Source organism: Cherax quadricarinatus, chromosome 89 (genome assembly GCF_038502225.1).
Source record: "Cherax quadricarinatus isolate ZL_2023a chromosome 89, ASM3850222v1, whole genome shotgun sequence".
NCBI lineage: Eukaryota > Metazoa > Arthropoda > Malacostraca > Decapoda > Parastacidae > Cherax > Cherax quadricarinatus.
In genome coordinates this window covers 10,367,947-10,382,767 of record NC_091380.1, presented here as the reverse complement: position 1 = coordinate 10,382,767, position 14,821 = coordinate 10,367,947, and the positions used below count along the sequence as shown (strand labels likewise).

At 42.3% G+C, this 14,821-nt stretch overlaps 1 protein-coding gene across 2 annotated transcripts in view; it reads left to right on the top strand.

The window, feature by feature from the left end:
* LOC128697246 (uncharacterized) overlaps positions 1 to 14,821 on the top strand; it is a 106,708-nt gene that overhangs the window by 57,316 nt on the left and 34,571 nt on the right. For both annotated transcript variants that reach the window (XM_070104173.1, XM_070104172.1), the window contains exon 6: positions 2,816 to 3,088. In XM_070104173.1, coding sequence (XP_069960274.1) covers positions 2,816 to 3,088 — 273 coding nt within the window. The remainder of the gene's footprint in view (positions 1 to 2,815; positions 3,089 to 14,821) is intronic.

Genomic DNA, 14,821 nt, shown 5'->3' with positions numbered 1-14,821 from the left:
CTCACTGAACAAGTGACAGAGACAGACTGAGTCACATATATATGAGCGGCCACGTCCCGGGCGGGCAGACGCATCTGATTTGGACGTTTTCCGAGAGGAGGTACGGAACCCGGGATAAAATTTTGCCCAGAAAAGTGGTTGAAATTTGAATTGTACGATATCTGCACTGGTCAAAATCCGGGGTTCCACTGTATAGATTTTTTGCATTGGAAATGTATAGATTTTTTGCGGCCACTGTAGTACGTGCTCTCAAAATCCATTTGCTGTGTATTTAATTAAGATGTTTCTGCAGGTTCTCTACGACTTGAAATAAAATACGATTTTGTTCAGATTTTTAATCCAGGAGTGTTAGCCACCCAGGATAACCCAGGGTAGGGAGTGTTAGCCACCCAGGATAACCCAGGGTAGGGAGTGTTAGCCACCCAGGATAACCCAGGATAGGGAGTGTTAGCCACCCAGGATAACCCAGGGTAGGGAGTGTTAGCCACCCAGGATAACCCAGGGTAGGGAGTGTTAGCCACCCAGGGTAGGGAGTGTTAGCCACCCAGGATAACCCAGGGTAGGGAGTGTTAGCCACCCAGGGTAGGGAGTGTTAGCCACCCAGGATAACCCGGGGTAGGGAGTGTTAGCCACCCAGGATAACCCGGGGTAGGGAGTGTTAGCCACCCAGGATAACCAGGGGTAGGGAGTGTTAGCCACCCAGGATAACCAGGGGTAGGGAGTGTTAGCCACCCAGGATAACCCAGGGTAGGGAGTGTTAGCCACCCAGGATAACCCAGGGTAGGGAGTGTTAGCCACCCAGGATAACCCAGGGTAGGGAGTGTTAGCCACCCAGGATAACCAGGGGTAGGGAGTGTTAGCCACCCAGGATAACCCAGGGTAGGGAGTGTTAGCCACCCAGGATAACCCAGGGTAGGGAGTGTTAGCCACCCAGGATAACCCAGGGTAGGGAGTGTTAGCCACCCAGGATAACCCAGGGTAGGGAGTGTTAGCCACCCAGGATAACCCAGGGTAGGGAGTGTTAGCCACCCAGGATAACCCAGGGTAGGGAGTGTTAGCCACCCAGAGTAACCCAGGGTAGGGAGTGTTAGCCACCCAGGATAACCCAGGGTAGGGAGTGTTAGCCACCCAGGATAACCTGGGGTAGGAAGTGTTAGCCACCCAGGATAACCCAGGGTAGGAAGTGTTAGCCACCCAGGATAACCCAGGGTAGGGAGGTTTAGCCACCCAGGATAACCCAGGGTAGGGAGTGTTAGCCCCCCAGGATAACCTGGGGTAGGGAGTGTTAGTCACCCAGGATAACCCAGGGTAGGGAGTGTTAGCCACCCGGGATAACCCAGGGTAGGGAGTGTTGGCCACCCAGGATGACCCAGGGTAGGGAGTGTTAGCCACCCAGGATAGCCCAGGGTAGGGAGTGTCAGCCACCCAGGATACCCTAAGAAAGAACGTGCATGATTGAGGACTGTCTGTCTAATTTCCATTGTGGTCCTTCAATCTTGTCCCCCAGGATGCCACCCACACCAGTCACCTAACACCCAGGTACCTACTTACTGCTAGGTGAACAGTGACAGCAGGTGTAAGGTAACTAACTTCCACATACCTACCACCCTGGTACCTACTTAGTGCTAGGTGAACACTGACAACAGGTGTAAGGTAACAAACACCCAGGTACCTACTTACTGCTAGGTGAACAGTGTTAGCAGGTGTAAAGAAACACGTCCATTGTTTCCACATGGCCGAGGATCGAACCCGGACAGTCAGTGAAGCGAGAGCGTTACCAACCAGGCCACCGGAAACATTCCGATGAACACCCATCGTAAGTTGAAAATATACGAAGTCGAATATGAACACATGATAAATAAATAAGTAAATATATAACTACTGTCACGTAATACTTAAATCAATCAAAAATTCCTGTAAAATCCAGTATCTAAAAGTGAATACAGTGGAGCCTCAAATATCGAACTTTCTGCGTTCCAGACGGCTGTTCGAGTGCCGTTACCGAACAAATTTATTCCCATCAGGAATAACGTAAATTAGATTAGTTTATTTCAGACCCTCAAAAGTACGCTTTTAAAAGAACTTACAAAACTTACAAAAATACACTTACATAATTGGTTGAGTTGGAAGCAGTTCGATATTTGAGATTCCACTTACATCAGTACAAGTTTATCCTATCAGTAAATGTACAGTGGTGTACAGTACAAAAATAAGTTTGATAGTACACTGACTTGATTACCCAAGGATGATACAGGTGTAATACATGTACATGTGTATGTACATCACTGTCACACCATAATTAGGCTGAAATATTGTCGAAACATTGTAACGCAAGGAGCGTTTCACACAATGTTAACACACAATATTAACTTTGTGGCCCAGTTCCAGGACACATTATGTACCTCTGTAATGTTGACGTACAGTCCCAAGACCCATTATGTACCTCTGTAATATTGAGGTACAGTCCCTGGACCCATTATGTACCTGTGTAATCCTCTGACTGCCACCCACAGGATGGTATGGGCTGCATAATGAAGATATTGAACTAACTTGTACTGACCCAGCTCACATATTGTACTGACCTAGCTGACATATTGTACTGACCCAGCTCACATATTGTACTGACCCAGCTCACATATTGTACTGACCCAGCTCACATATTGTACTGACCTAGCTGACATATTGTACTGACCCAGCTGACGTATTGTACTGACCCAGCTGACATATTGTACTGACCCAGCTGACATATTGGTAATTTTGTAAAGTGATAATTTCTGGCAAGTATCAGAAAGTAGCACACAGGTTGATGTTTCAGGAGCAGTAAGCACCAGACCTTCAGGAGCACCGGTCCTGGCCGCCACCACCACCACAACAACAGCAGCATCTGGCTCGGTCTTAATCGCCGGGGCAGAGAGCGACGGAGAGTCAGACGCCACGGCAGAAGACCAAGTGATGGACACGGAGGACGGGAGTGAAGCCTGGGGCGGGGCGGGAGCAGAAGACACGTGTCCCGATGACGCTCAGCTCCTCATCATTGAGCCCTTCTATGGGGGATCTCATAAGCAGCTCATCACATGTCTACGAAATGGTATGTAATTACAATAGTTTCCCGTATTCACTGGTGATTTATTCCAAGATGTAACATGGATGCTAGAAACAGTGGATAGTAGCAAATCCTATATACTGAAGGACCTCCATATCCGCGGGTCTGGTATCTGTAGTTTCAGTTATCCACAGTTTACCATGACCTAAAAATAACTCTTAATTTTGCTTAACCCTAAACGGTCCAAATAGATCAACGTTCAAATCCTTAGTGCTCCAAAAGTAGATCTATGTTTTTTTACATATTTTCAAATACGTATAGAAAAAAAATGTAGATAAAAGTTTTTTACACATTTTCAAATGTAAAAAAAAAAAGATGTACATTTTTTTACGTATTTTCAAATGTTGAAAAAATGTATATATACGTTTGGACGGTTTAAGGTTTAATAATGGCCTCAGAATGCATAAGTAGTGATGGTGGAAGCTCTTCAGAGCCTAAGACAAGCAATGAAGTGCTTCCCATCATTGAAATTCTGTACTTATTGTGCGTAATTTGTCAATTGAACTTTATAATAGGTTTGTATGTAAACGAAAAACGGCTGAAATATAGGGTTAACTACTATGTACATTTTCGATATCTGCAGCAAGTCCTTGGAACACATCCCTGCAGATATGGGGGTCCTACTAAGTCATATTTTGTATTAATGTTGGTAGAAGTACTGACAATATGTTAGGTATACTCAACAGACTTCTTCTTCTTCTTTCAACGTACCAGCCGTATCCCACTGAGGTGGGGTGGCCCAAAAGAAAAAACTGAAGTTTCTCCTTTTAAATTTAGTAATATATACAGGAGAAGGGGTTACCAGCCCCTTGCTCCCGGCATTTAAGTCGCCTCTTACGACACGCATGGCTTACAGAGGAAGAATTCTGTTCCACTTCCCCATGGAGATAAGAGGAAATAAACAAGAACAAGAATTAGAAAGAAAATAGAAGAAAACCCAGAGGGGTGTGTATATATATATGCTTGTACATGTATGTGTAGTGTGACCTAAGTGTAAGTAGAAGTAGCAAGACTTACCTGTAATCTTGCATATTTATGAGACAGACAAAAGACACCAGCAATCCTACCATCATGTAAAACAATTACAGGCTTTCGTTTTACACTCACTTGGCAGGACGGTAGTACCTCCCTGGGCGGTTGCTGTCTACCAACCTACTACCTACACTCAACAGACTTATACCCATTAAAGTGTATGGTAGAGTTATTATTGAAAGAAATAAGAGTAGGATAGCAGATGAACAAGTTGCTCTTTGCTGATGACACTGTGCTCTTGGGAGATTCTGAAGAGAAGTTGCAGAGATTGGTGGATGAGTTTGGTAGGGTATGTAAAAGCAGAAAATTAAAAGTGAATATAGGAAAGAGTAAAGTTATGAGGATAACAAAAAGATTAGGTGATGAAAGACTGGATATCAGATTGGAGGGAGAGAGTATGGAGGAGGTGACTGTATTTGGATATTTAAGAGTGGACGTGTCAGCAGATGGGTCTATGAAGGATGAGGTGAACCACAGAATTGATGAGGGAAAAAGAGTGAGTGGTGCACTTAGGAGTCTGTGGAGACAAAGAACTTTGTTTGTGGAAGCAAAGAGGGGAATGTATGAGAGTATAGTTGTACCAACGCTCTTATATTGGTGTGAAGCATGGGTGGTGAATGTTGCAACGAGGAGAAGGCTGGAGGCAAGGCAGATGTCATGTCTGAGGGCAATGTGTGGTGTGAATATAATGCAGAGAATTCGTAGTTTGGAAAATAGGAGAAGGTGTGGGATTACCAAAACTATTATCCAGAGGGCTGAGGAGGGGTTTGGACATGTAGAGAGAAGGGAACAAAACAGAATCACTTCGAGATTACATATATAAATCTGTAGTGGAGGGAAGGCGGGGTAGGGGTTGGCCAGGGAAGGGTTGGAGGGAGGGGGTAAAGGAGGTTTTGAGTGCAAGGGGCTTGGACTTCCAGGAAGCATGCATGAGTGTATTTAATAAGAGCGAATGGAGACAAATGGTTTTTAACCCTTTCAGGGTCCAAGGCCAAAATCTGAAGTGGTGCTCCAGTGTCCAAGAAATTTTGAAAAAAAAACAAAATTATTTTTTTCTTACAGAATTAAAGAGTATATTTTTGTGAAGGTAATAAGACAAAAAAAAAATGTTCTGATCAGTACTTACCGAGATACAGCGCCAAGAAGTTGACCCAAAATGACCGGGTGGCGGCAACATCGACGATTTCCACATACGCGCATTACTTTATTTTACGTTTTTTATAGTTTTTTCTTTTCTTTTTTAATTTTTTTCTTTTCCTACTAACATTTGGGGCCTGAGAGACCAATACTGTATATAATGTATATATATAAACTCACTGTATTGAACACAATAACCGCACTAAAGTTATTATCATATTATTGTTTACCACTCTTGTTTATTACAATAAACATGCACAAATCTTGTATAATACTAATGTTCTATCATATTTTTTTTTTATTATCACACCGGCCGATTCCCACCAAGGCAGGGTGGCCCGAAAAAGAAAAACTTTCACCATCATTCACTCCATCACTACAGTTTTTAAACTGCAACATTAACACCCCTCCTTCAGAGTGCAGGCACTGTACTTCCCATCTCCAGGACTCAAGTCCGGCCTGCCGGTTTCCCTGAATCCCTTCATAAATGTTACTTTGCTCACACTCCAACAGCACGTCAAGTATTAAAAACCATTTGTCTCCATTCACTCCTATCAAACACGCTCACGCATGCCTGCTGGAAGTCCAAGCCCCTCGCACACAAAACCTCCTTTACCCCCTCCCTCCAACCCTTCCTAGGCCGACCCCTACCCCGCCTTCCTTCCACTACAGACTGATACACTCTTGAAGTCATTCTGTTTCGCTCCATTCTCTCTACATGTCCGAACCACCTCAACAACCCTTCCTCAGCCCTCTGGACAACAGTTTTGGTAATCCCGCACCTCCTCCTAACTTCCAAACTACGAATTCTCTGCATTATATTCACACCACACATTGCCCTCAGACATGACATCTCCACTGCCTCCAGCCTTCTCCTCGCTGCAACATTCATCACCCACGCTTCACACCCATATAAGAGCGTTGGTAAAACTATACTCTCATACATTCCCCTCTTTGCCTCCAAGGACAAAGTTCTTTGTCTCCACAGACTCCTAAGTGCACCACTCACTCTTTTTCCCTCATCAATTCTATGATTCACCTCATCTTTCATAGACCCATCCGCTGACACGTCCACTCCCAAATATCTGAATACGTTCACCTCCTCCATACTCTCTCCCTCCAATCTGATATTCAATCTTTCATCACCTAATCTTTTTGTTATCCTCATAACCTTACTCTTTCCTGTATTCACCTTTAATTTTCTTCTTTTGCACACCCTACCAAATTCATCCACCAATCTCTGCAACTTCTCTTCAGAATCTCCCAAGAGCACAGTGTCATCAGCAAAGAGCAGCTGTGACAACTCCCACTTTGTGTGTGATTCTTTATCTTTTAACTCCACGCCTCTTGCCAAGACCCTCGCATTTACTTCTCTTACAACCCCATCTATAAATATATTAAACAACCACGGTGACATCACACATCCTTGTCTAAGGCCTACTTTTACTGGGAAAAAATTTCCCTCTTTCCTACATACTCTAACTTGAGCCTCACTATCCTCGTAAAAACTCTTCACTGCTTTCAGTAACCTACCTCCTACACCATACACTTGCAACATCTGCCACATTGCCCCCCTATCCACCCTGTCATACACCTTTTCCAAATCCATAAATGCCACAAAGACCTCTTTAGCCTTATCTAAATACTGTTCACTTATATGTTTCACTGTAAACACCTGGTCCACACACCCCCTACCTTTCCTAAAGCCTTCTTGTTCATCTGCTATCCTATTCTCCGTCTTACTCTTAATTCTTTCAATTATAACTCTACCATACACTTTACCAGGTACACTCAACAGACTTATCCCCCTATAATTTTTGCACTCTCTTTTATCCCCTTTGCCTTTATACAAAGGAACTATGCATGCTCTCTGCCAATCCCTAGGTACCTTACCCTCTTCCATACATTTATTAAATAATTGCACCAACCACTCCAAAACTACATCCCCACCTGCTTTTAACATTTCTATCTTTATCCCATCAATCCCGGCTGCCTTACCCCCTTTCATTTTACCTACTGCCTCACGAACTTCCCCCACACTCACAACTGGCTCTTCCTCACTCCTACAAGATGTTATTCCTCCTTGCCCTATACACGAAATCACAGCTTCCCTATCTTCATCAACATTTAACAATTCCTCAAAATATTCCTTCCATCTTCCCAATACCTCTAACTCTCCATTTAATAACTCTCCTCTCCTATTTTTAACAGACAAATCCATTTGTTCTCTAGGCTTTCTTAACTTGTTAATCTCACTCCAAAACTTTTTCTTATTTTCAACAAAATTTGTTGATAACATCTCACCCACTCTCTCATTTGCTCTCTTTTTACATTGCTTCACCACTCTCTTAACTTCTCTCTTTTTCTCCATATACTCTTCCCTCCTTGCATCACTTCTACTTTGTAAAAACTTCTCATATGCTAACTTTTTCTCCCTTACTACTCTCTTTACATCATCATTCCACCAATCGCTCCTCTTCCCTCCTGCACCCACTTTCCTGTAACCACAAACTTCTGCTGAACACTCTAACACTACATTTTTAAACCTACCCCATACCTCTTCGACCCCATTGCCTATGCTCTCATTAGCCCATCTATCCTCCAATAGCTGTTTATATCTTACCCTAACTCCCTCCTCTTTTAGTTTATAAACCTTTACCTCTCTCTTCCCTGATGCTTCTATTCTCCTTGTATCCCATCTACCTTTTACTCTCAGTGTAGCTACAACTAGAAAGTGATCTGATATATCTGTGGCCCCTCTATAAACATGTACATCCTGAAGTCTACTCAACAGTCTTTTATCTACCAATACATAATCCAACAAACTACTGTCATTTCGCCCTACATCATATCGTGTATACTTATTTATCCTCTTTTTCTTAAAATATGTATTACCTATAACTAAACCCCTTTCTATACAAAGTTCAATCAAAGGGCTCCCATTATCATTTACACCTGGCACCCCAAACTTACCTACCACACCCTCTCTAAAAGTTTCTCCTACTTTAGCATTCAAGTCCCCTACCACAATTACTCTCTCACTTGGTTCAAAGGCTCCTATACATTCACTTAACATCTCCCAAAATCTCTCTCTCTCCTCTGCATTCCTCTCTTCTCCAGGTGCATACACGCTTATTATGACCCACTTCTCGCATCCAACCTTTACTTTAATCCACATAATTCTTGAATTTACACATTCATATTCTCTTTTCTCCTTCCATAACTGATCATTTAACATTACTGCTACCCCTTCCTTTGCTCTAACTCTCTCAGATACTCCAGATTTAATCCCATTTATTTCCCCCCACTGAAACTCTCCTACCCCCTTCAGCTTTGTTTCGCTTAGGGCCAGGACATCCAACTTCTTTTCATTCATAACATCAGCAATCATCTGTTTCTTGTCATCCGCACTACATCCACGCACATTTAAGCAACCCAGTTTTATAAAGTTTTTCTTCTTCTCTTTTTTAGTAATTGTATACAGGAGAAGGGGTTACTAGCCCATTGCTCCCGGCATTTTAGTCGCCTCATACGACACGCATGGCTTACGGAGGAAAGATTCTTTTCCACTTCCCCATGGACAATAGAAGAAATAAAAAAGAACAAGAGCTATTTAGAAAAAGGAGAAAAACCTAGATGTATGTATATATATATATGCATGTGCGTGTCTATGAAGTGTGACCAAAGTGTAAGTAGGAGTAGCAAGATATCCCTGTTATCTTAGCGTGTTTATGAGACAGAAAAAGAAACCAGCAATCCTACCATCATGCAAAACAGTTACAGGTTTTTGTTTCACAGTCATCTGGCAGGACGGTAGTACTTCCCTGGGTGGAGCTTGTGGAACTCCTTGAAACAAGGCACCATGCACAGAGGCACCTTACATTCCTCACACATAAACAGAGTGTCTTTGTGTCTTTGTTGCCGTCGTTTTGTCTGTGCACAGACAACACATCTCTTCTGAGCAAATTTCTTCTTAGTTGCAGGAAGCTGTATTATGAAATGATCACCTTCCCTCCTCAAACACTTGGGTATATTCTGAGGAGTTCAAGGACCTTGTTGTATTGCAGGTGTTGTTACCTGGTACTTCATTATGAGTTGTCTGACAACAGACAAACAAGATTCACCATACGGTGGTCTGTTTCCAGTCTTCATTTGGTACATATTATATGCATTGAGCATTGAAATGTCCATGAGATGGAAGAAAAGTTTCATGTACCACTTGCAACTCTTACAAACACAATCAACGAAGCCAATCTGCATTTCACATTTGTCAACCAAGCGCATGTTTTGTGTATAATCAATCACTGTCACTGGTTTTTGAATATGTTCATAAGTCATTCTATCAACTTTGCCACTGTCTTGCATTTCGTTACGGTGAATGGTTGTCAACAATGTGACATCTCGTTTGTCATCCCACCGTAATGCCATGATGTCATTGGCAGTAAACACCTGCACCTCATCACCATGAGCACCTGCGTTGAACCTGGGTATATATTTACAGTTAGAACACACTGTGCCACACACATCTGTCTTGTTCACTCGCAAGAAATCACTGAGTAAAGGGCTTGTGTATCAGTTATCAGTATATAATGTATGCCCCTTACCAAGATAAGGTGCCATCATGCTTCTCACTACGTCACCTGAGATACCCAAAAACATCCTGGTATCTTTCAATGTTTTTACATCCAGTGTATACAACAGTATCCAATACCAGGCCACTGTCACAGTCACAGAGTACAAACAGTTTTATACCAAAGCGTTTCCTCTTGCTCGGTATATACTGCTTGAATGACAGTCTACCTTTGAACAAAATCAAAGACTCGTCAATTACGAGATTCTTGAATGGATAAAAGTACATGTTGAACTTTTGTTTCAGATACATAAAAACATTTCTAATCTTGTATAACCTGTCACTTCTGTCAGGCCTGGTTTTGTCAGAGAAGTGCAACATATGTAACAGTAAGATAAACCTGTTCACTTGGATGATTACACTGAAGACCGGGGTAGAAATTAGCCGATCTGTGGACCAGTATGCTTTTATATTATGCTTATAGACATGAGGCATAAGCATTATTGTTGCAAAAAGCAAATACATTTCTGCCTGTGTAGTCTTGACTGTGGTGATATGATCGTATTTGCCATGGTGTACTCAAAATACTTATTACTTTCCCTGACAATAGTTTCCATCAATGGCTGGTCAAAGAATAATTCAAAGAATTCCAGTTCATTGGCCGTGATTCCAAGGGGACAAGTAGGTAGAATTCCACTTTGAGAGTCATCAAAGTGGTGGGGCTTGGGAACAAAATTAGGATTTTGCTGCCAATCCCAGATACGGTTTGCTGGTGGATACTGGACATCATAGGCTGGTTGTGTGGGTAGTTGTGGTTGTGGTGGGCTGGTGGCTGACGCTCCGCTTTGTCCTTGAACTGAGGAGTCAGCAGCGTGGGTCCCAGCCGGGGCTGGTGAGTCACGCATGGCCGTGACACTACCATCACCACTACCACCACCTACTGATGCCTGTGGTCTATCCATGCCAAGTGTAGCCACATCATCCTCACTCTCACTGTCTATTCCTGGTGTAGGGCCACGGGATGTACTCCGTCCCCTGGGCACTGCATAGGGAACACTACCCGAGCGCATGTGGCAGTGTATATACCGATGCTTCACTGGTGAATATGTTTCCTCACCATCACTACTTGATGATCGTCAAGAGCAATAAAATCACAATCCACGTCACTATCATCATCATTACTGAAGTCAGAGGCCTGGCCACGCGAAAATAATAGTTTTCTCTTGCGATGAGGTACAACTGACCGTGACTGAGGAGTGCCTACACCAGAGGTAGAAATTTGAGAATCGTCAGGTTTTCTGCACTATTATCGATATCCTGGTCATTCCTTTCGGTCACTAACTTATCAAAGCCAAAGAATTCGTCTTCGTTTCCACTTGCATCAGAGTCAGAACTATCAGATAGGAAGAGGAGAGTCCCAATTTTCCTTGGAGTGAGAGCTGCCTTGCGACGAGGCATGGTGAACAAAGGTAACTGAGCCGGTGTTCTCACAATGCTATGCGGGCGCCTAGAATTTTTGTTTATGCTGCACACACACCATGCAGACCCGTTCTCTCACATGTAAGCCTACCAGCCTTTTCGCGCTAAATTTGACGCTGCTAGAGTTTTGGCATAGATCTACGGTTTGGACCCTGAATGGGAAGCCATAGATCTACGGGACAGACCCTGAAAGGGTTAATACTTGACGTGCTGTTGGAGTGTGAGCAAAGTAACATTTATGAAAGGATTCAGGGAAACCGGCAGGCCGGCCTAGAGTCCTGGAGATGGGAGGTACAGTGTCTGCACTCTGAAGGAGGGGTGTTAATGTTACAGTTTTATAACTGTAGTGTAAAGCACCGCTCTGGCAAGACAGTGATGGAGTGAATGATGATGAAAGGTTTTCTTTTTCGAGCCACCCTGCCTTGGTGGGAATCGGCTGATGTGTTTAAAAAAATAAAATTGTTAAGTAAAAGAACACAAGTGCAACTAATTTGACATTTTATTGTGGCAACATTTCACTCTACAGGAGCTTCTAACAAGCCATTATAACTTGATAAAGCTCCTGGAGAGTGAAACGTTGCCACAATAAAATGTCACATTAGTTGCACCTGTGCCCTTTTACCTAACAAGTCATTTTTTGTTTACATACATATCTATGATAAAGTTTAACCCGTAAACGGTCCAAACGTATGTGTACATTTTTACCGCTAGTGCCCCAAACATATATATACGTTTTATGTGTCCTACATTTAACATAGCCACAATAAGCCTGAGTCACCTAGACATGTGAGAATGGGTGTGAGCACTCACTGTGCACCATATTAAAATAATTGGGGATGCCTGGGTACCATATGCTCTTTTTTCCTATTAAAAAAACCAATGTTTTTTTTTTCTCAAAAAAGTCAAGGCAGTACAGTAGTGAACGTATATATACATTTGGACCATTTACGGGTTAATTGATAAATTATGCACATAAAAGTCAAGAAGTAGAAATCTTTCACTAATGGAAAACACTTGACAGCTTCTCCTAGGCTCTGAAGAACTGCCAAAATCACAAATGCTTTAGGGCCATTATTAACCCTGTCACTGTCAGTCTCGTAATATTATGGCTGTGAAGCCAGTGTTGGTCCCACATTACTGCTCTAAAATCCTAGTGGCTTCCAATCTTATGGGGGAAAACATAATGACACGATTTCAAACAAACCATAGAATGGGCTGTTATAGAACCTGCGATCAGAGTCATAAAACTCCAGACTGACATGCTAGCCACTGGGCCAGCTGGCTAGCACGTTGGTCTGGAGTTTTATGACTGATCGCAGGGTCTATCCCCACCCGTGGCATGTTTTTTTTTTTTTTCCCCGGGAAAAACCATGTAGGTCTACATATGAGAGAATGGGTCTGAGTGGCCAGTGTTTGCAGTATAAAAAAATCCTGCAACACACAATGCATAATGAGAAAAAACTGTGACTGTGTTTTTGGTTTAACCCGTAAACAGTCCAAGCAGATCTACGTTCACATGTGTAGTGCTCCAAAAGTAGATCTACGTTTTTTTTACATATTTTCAAATATAACCAAAAAAAAAAGTAGATCAAAGTTTTTTACACATTTTCAAATGTAAAAAAAAAAAAAAAAGAAGATCTACAGGTCTCAACATTCGCGAGGGTTAGGGGATAAAGAGCCTCGCGAATGTTAAAAAACCGTGAATGTTTGGTGCCCCAATATATTGTAGGGAAATATAATACAATACTGCTTCCTTAACTTGTTGAACCATGAACAATCATAAAATACATGAAAACGTCGTAAATTGTACTAAATATATACATGTTATGCTTTAATAACATGTATGTTATTAAATGCCACAGACTCCACCACTGTGAGTCCCTACTACCCTCCCTCCGACCCCCCACAACTGGCAGCCAGCCCTCCCACCACTCAGTGTGGTGAGTGTTTTGTTCATTATTTGCTATTAAACTACAGTATAAATAATGTAAACCCATCCATGACTGCATATTGGAATGGCTGTTTGGACAGGTATTAGATGGTGACATCATGTGTTTACTCTTGAACACAGCAAAGAATCAAACATTTCTGCTACTGCTAATAATAACAATAGTAATAATAATAATAATAATACGATATAATTGAAGAAGGAAATTGTACAAAAATACGAGGGAGTGGTTGACACATCGTCATTGTGACTTTGTTTATGCTGGAGTGAACATTAGTCTCCCTGCTCTTCCAAACATTTCACAATAATTCAGCGGTTGAGGCAGTGGTATTTAATAACATATATGTTATAAATAATAATAGTACATATTATTAATAACATGTATTATTATTATTATTAGCATGTATGTTATTAAATACTACTGCCTCAATCGCTGCCTCAACCGCTGCCTCACCCACTGCCTCAATCGCTTCCTCAACAACTGCCTCACCCACTGTCTCAATTGCTGCCTCAATCACTGCCTCAATCGCTGCCTCAACCACTGCCTCAATCGCTGCCTCAACAGCTGCCTCAACAGCTGCCTCAACAGCTGCCTCAACTGCTGCCTCAACCACTGCCTCAATTGCTGCTTCAACAGCTGCCTCAACCACTGCCTCAATCGCTGCCTCTACCACTCCAGTCGCACTCAATCTACAAGCACCAAACACTATGAATTATTGTGAAATGTTTAGAAGAGCAGGGAGACTAATGTTCACTCCAGCATAAACAAAGCCACACTGACGATGTGTCAACCACTCCCTCGTATTTTTGTACAACTTCCTTCTTCAGTTATATCGTATTTATTATTATTATTATTATTATTATTATTATTATTACTATTGTTATTATTAGCAGTAGCAGAAATGTTTGATTCTTTGCTGTGTTCAAGAGTAAACACATGTCACCATCTAATACCTGTCCAAATAGCCATTCCAATATGCAGTCATGAATGTGTTTACATTATTTATACTGTAGTTTAACAGCAAATAATGAACAAACAAAACACTCACCACACTGAGTGGTGGGAGGGCTGGCTGCCAGTTGTGGGGGTCGGTGGGAGGGTAGTAGGGACTCGCAGGTGGCGGGAAACTTAAATATAATTTGGCGGCTGGGAATTTGGTGGTTGGGAATTCGCGAATGTGTGAAGCCCGCGAAAGCTGAAAACGTGAATGTTGAGGGAGACATGTACTTTTTTTACATACTTTCAAATGTTGAAAAAAGTATACAGTGGACCCCCGCATAACGATTACCTCCGAATGTGACCAGTTATGTAAGTGTATTTATGTAAGTGCGTTTGTACGTGTATGTTTGGGGGTCTGAAATGGACTAATCTACTTCACAATATTCCTTATGGGAATAAATTCGGTCAGTACTGGTACCTGAACATACTTCTGGAGTGAAAAAATATCGTTAACCGGGGGTCCACTGTATATCTATACATACGTTTGGACCGTTCACGGGTTAAAACAGTGACTTTGCGGTGTATTTTCGTGTGGTATTTATGGATGTATTC